At 48.2% G+C, this 4,602-nt stretch overlaps 1 protein-coding gene across 1 annotated transcript; it reads left to right on the top strand.

Annotated features, from left to right (window-relative positions):
- The first annotated feature begins 985 nt into the window (after positions 1–985).
- LOC133897947 (receptor-like protein 44) lies at positions 986–2,550 on the top strand. The gene has a single exon (XM_062338782.1). The coding sequence runs from the start codon at positions 1,114–1,116 to the stop codon at positions 2,107–2,109; it is 996 nt and encodes a 331-aa protein (XP_062194766.1). The 5' UTR covers positions 986–1,113; the 3' UTR covers positions 2,110–2,550.
- The last annotated feature ends 2,052 nt before the right edge of the window (positions 2,551–4,602 follow it).

Genomic DNA, 4,602 nt, shown 5'->3' on the forward strand with positions numbered 1-4,602 from the left:
GTAGATCATTAGTGACGGATCAAGTTGTGACCCGTCACTAATGATTGGTCTAGGACGACCCGTCACTGATGACCAAGTCATTAGTGACGGGTCACAAATTGACCTATCACTAATGACTGGTCTAGGACGACCCGTTACTAATGACTAGGTCATTAGTAACGGGTCACAACTTGACTTGTCGCTATTATGATCAGTGATGACCCGTCACTGATGACCTAGTCATTAGTGACAGGTCACAACTTGACCCGTCACTAATGACTGTCACTATTATCATCAGTGACGGGTCATGTTACGACCCGTTACTAATGATCACTCATTAGTGACAAGTTTATATCTGGTTCCGATCAGAAGGGATATTAGTGACGTATTCTTATTGGATCCGTCACTAATAGGACATTAGTGACGCGTGTTGAGCAGTCGTCACTAGTGTGGTGTCTCCTTTGCTGGTTTCTTACGTAGTGGGAGTTAAGAAGGCAACTATCGGGAGGTGAGGCGATGACTACAGACGGTCCTGGAGTAGAGGACGTAAGGAGGCGGTGGTGGGGTTAGGTTTTCCTCGGCTCTTCTCGTGTTCTTCCTCTCTACTTTTCCCCATGCGTGCTTTGTCAGCTTGCTAGCGCCTACCTTGTGCATTATGGCATCGATGTGTGATAAAACGACGACTTAGCGATGCCATGCTCGACAAGGCGAACACCACAATTGAATTAGGCAAGGCGAGGCACCTAATCGACGCTTTGGTGCCTTGACAAGCATACTTACAGCTTCTTGTTCATGCCTGGATTTCAATTTCTCAAAGTTGGCAACCAAATACAATTTGGAATTAATTTGATCCAATTTCCTTATCATTATTTCCTATGCTGACCAAACAAAAGAATTGAATGTTTGATGAATTTTGAATGCCCTATAGCAGATGCTGTGTTGCCTTGTATCCGGTTCATTAGAGTGGGATAAACATTACTCCATAAACACACACAGACGCAGACACAGACAGAATAATTGAAACCCACGAGGTCCCTGCTGCAAAACGGACAGCAGCCCGCTGCCATATTTTTAACGCTCGCGGCACGCTCCCCCAAAATCGCGACTCCCGGAGTTCCCCTCCACCACCTCGCCATGCCCAAATGTCCCGACACCGCCTCACCGCCGCCATCGCTGCAGTGCTGCTCCTCTTCTCGCCGCCGTGCAACGCCGACCCGGATGACGAGCGGTAATACGCTCCCCCAAAATCGCGACTCACGCAGTTCCCCTCCACCACCTCGCCATGCCCAAATGTCCCGACACCGCCTCACCGCCGCCATCGCTGCAGTGCTGCTCCTCTTCTCGCAGCCGTGCAACGCCGACCCGGATGACGAGCGGTGCCTGTCGAGCCTCCACCAGTCGCTGACCGACCCCTCCGGCGGCCTCCGAAACTGGACCAAGGCCGCCTTCTCGGCGCCCTGCGAGGGCTTCATGTCCCACCTTCAGGGTGTGACCTGCAACAACGGCCGCGTGTACAAGCTCGCCCTCCCGGGCTTCTCCCTCGGCGGCGCCATCCCTCCGGAGCTCTCTAACTGCACCAACCTCCAGTCGCTGGACCTCTCCTCCAACGCGCTCTCCGGCGCCATCCCTCCGGAGCTCTCCGCCCTGCTCAACCTCGCCCTGCTCAACCTCTCCGCCAACCGCCTCTCCGGTGCCATCCCGCGGGAGCTCGCCGGCTGCGCCTACCTCAACGTCATAGATCTCCACGGCAACCAGCTGTCCGGCCCCATCCCCGACGAGCTCGGCCTCCTCGTCCGCCTGTCCACCTTCGACGTCTCCTACAACCACCTCTCGGGCCCCATCCCTGTGCTGCTTGCCAACCGCACCGGCGCCGGCACGGCAGCCATCGGGACGGCGAGGTTCAATGCCAGCTCGTTCGTGGGGAACAAGGACCTGTACGGGTACCCGCTGCCGCCGATGCGGACGCGGGGGCTGTCCGTGCTCGCCATCGTCGGCATCGGCCTCGGCAGCGGGCTGCTCAGCCTCGTGCTGAGCTTCTCCGCCGTCTGCCTGTGGCTCCGCGCCACCGAGCGCACCGCCGCCACGCCTGGCGATGAGGGCAAGATCTCCCAGCTCATGCCGGACTACTGAAACCCAACCCAACAGAGCATCTGAGCAGGGCATTGAGCAAAGATTCCATCTTGGACTTGAAGGTCCCAATTAAACTGCAGATGATACATTTTGGGTGGGTTCATGGAGCCAAGATTGGATCCTGGAGCAGGATAAGATCAGAGCAGACATCTTCTTGCTGCAGTCTGTGTGTGTCAGTAGTGGATCTGATCTAATTCGAGACTAAACTTGCTCTTGTTAATAACTGATGATTTTTCTGGATTTTTTTACTTGGACTGTTTGGCAGAGAGGGCGTGCGCGTGCGTTAGGCAACTGATAATGACTTGGACTTGTGTTTATACTGGAGAATATTTTTCACCAGGCAATAGGTTCTGCTGGCTTTGGATGCAGCATCTCTTTAAACATTGTTAGACGAACTACTAGATTAGTTGTTTATGTTATTATGCTACAGTATTCTGATCAGATAGTGGTGCTGTGCTCCAAATTGTAATCTATCCCATTCCAGGTTCTTTGTGCTCCTGAGCTGAGCTGAGTTGGTTTTCTAATCTCTTGTTGCTAAACAAGTAGGAGTATCTCTTGCGAGTGCTTTGCTGTCATGTGATGCTTCTCAGACTGGTGCTTCTGTGACTCTGAAAGAGAGTTAGTGGAGTGCGCACTGCTGGTGGCAGTGCTCTGCTTCGCTTTATTGTTCCAGCAGCAATCTTGATTGGGGGCTGTCGCTGTTGCTTCGAAGCTTCAGCGTGAGCCCTGGGATATCTTGGGCACTTTCACTGGCATGTGGGTCTGACGGAAGGCTGTGGCTTGTTGGGCTTCACTTGTCAGTGGATGGTTGATTGTCCATGGCTTTCTTATGAGAAATCATGAGACGCATACGGCTTCTGATTTTGACGTGTCATGTGCGTGCAGCGCAGAGATGCTAACTTCTGTGCAATTGGTTATTGGTCTTCTAAATGCCCACTACCGAGGTGAAGCCCTTTCTCGCTCCCACTGGGGGCAATGATAGACGTTGCAAAAGCATCCTCTCTCATTACCCTCAAACAAGGCATCTATTAATTTAGAAGCATGGTTTATAAACCATCCGTCAGTTCTCTGAGGCAGACTCCAATGCAAGGTGTTTATACATACATGACTCCATGAGTGTTCTAGGATAGTTAATTCAATCGCATCATAAAAAGCCCCTTGAAAGTACCATCTCCAATGCAAGCGCCTTTATTGATTTTCAGGTGAGTTCGTGAGCTCACAGGTATCCCCTGGCCATGAACATGAAGTTTTAAACACGAATTTAGGCGCTATGTTGCTGCAACCAACCTTCGCCAATGCCCGCCATACAAAAAATTGGTAGCATTTGGTTTGCTACCAAAATTTGGAAACATTCGTTTCCCCTTTCCAAATTCCAATGCTAGTTCATTTTCTTTCTAAAGGTTGGCCAAGCAGTAAGAAACCAAGTAGGATCTAAGAGTATCTCCTACTCACTCACTAAATCTTGTTCTTTATATCTTTATATAGAGAGTCACTTCAAAAATTTCATCTCTATTTCTCTACGCGCTCTAACCGACTCCCTAAATCTCGCTTCTTAAATTCCACTCAACTATATTTTATTAGTACCCTATAAATAAAAAATATTTTTTCAAACAAAGAGGCACGAAGTCAGAAAACCTGCAACTATTCTTCAAGCTTTAGACCATCTCCAGCAGATACTTTAAAAATTTATTTTTATAACACTATTCCATCATCCTCTATTTTTCCATCTCCAGCAGTTATCCTATTTTTTACTTTCAATTACTCTTCTTCTTCTTTTAGCCCAATCATCCTTGTGAGGAACCGTCCAAATAGTATTCTAATTAATCATCAGGAGGATCATTATTCATAAATAAAACCTCAATGATTAACTAGAATACCATCCTAATAGTCCCGACACGTGTTTTGTGTCCAAGATCGGAATACATGCCTTTCCAACATATACATCACAACATAGCTTAAGAAAGAGCGAGTAATTAAAATTATATTACAAGTTCTTAAGCATGCAACCATTTGAAACAATTTACACAAAGAGAAAACCACGCAACAGAAGATTAAAACCTTAACAACAACAAAAGTAGAGTGAAGCCATATGCCCTTAGGCTCCACCCCAAAAGCTACGCCTCACCAGAGTAGGATGCAATACTCTTGCCCACCACCTGCATCGGCGGGCATGAAGTAGCCAAACACCGTATCACCCTCACAAGCAGAACCTGAAAGCGCAAGCATGAGTACGAAAGTACTCGCAAGACTTAAACCATATAGAGCCCATATACTTAGCTCGATTATAAGGATTATGCATTGAGCTATTAGCAAGAGTAGGCCACAAGGTTAAGTAAAACATATGCGGTAAGCAACCTAGACACATATGTGTGAGAATCTATACTTAACTCCAAAAACAACTACCTTTTGCCCTGTAAACCACAACTTGAACATGTATGTATAATAACCTTAGTACCTCATCAATAAACCACCAATCAAAACCATCACACCACA

This window comes from Phragmites australis, chromosome 17, assembly GCF_958298935.1.
Source record: "Phragmites australis chromosome 17, lpPhrAust1.1, whole genome shotgun sequence".
Classification (NCBI taxonomy): Eukaryota; Viridiplantae; Streptophyta; class Magnoliopsida; order Poales; family Poaceae; genus Phragmites; species Phragmites australis.

Excerpts from the sequence above, each read along its gene's own strand:
- LOC133897947 (XM_062338782.1), top strand. The coding sequence starts at position 1,114 with ATGCCCAAATGTCCCGACACCGCCTCACCGCCGCCATCGCTGCAGTGC.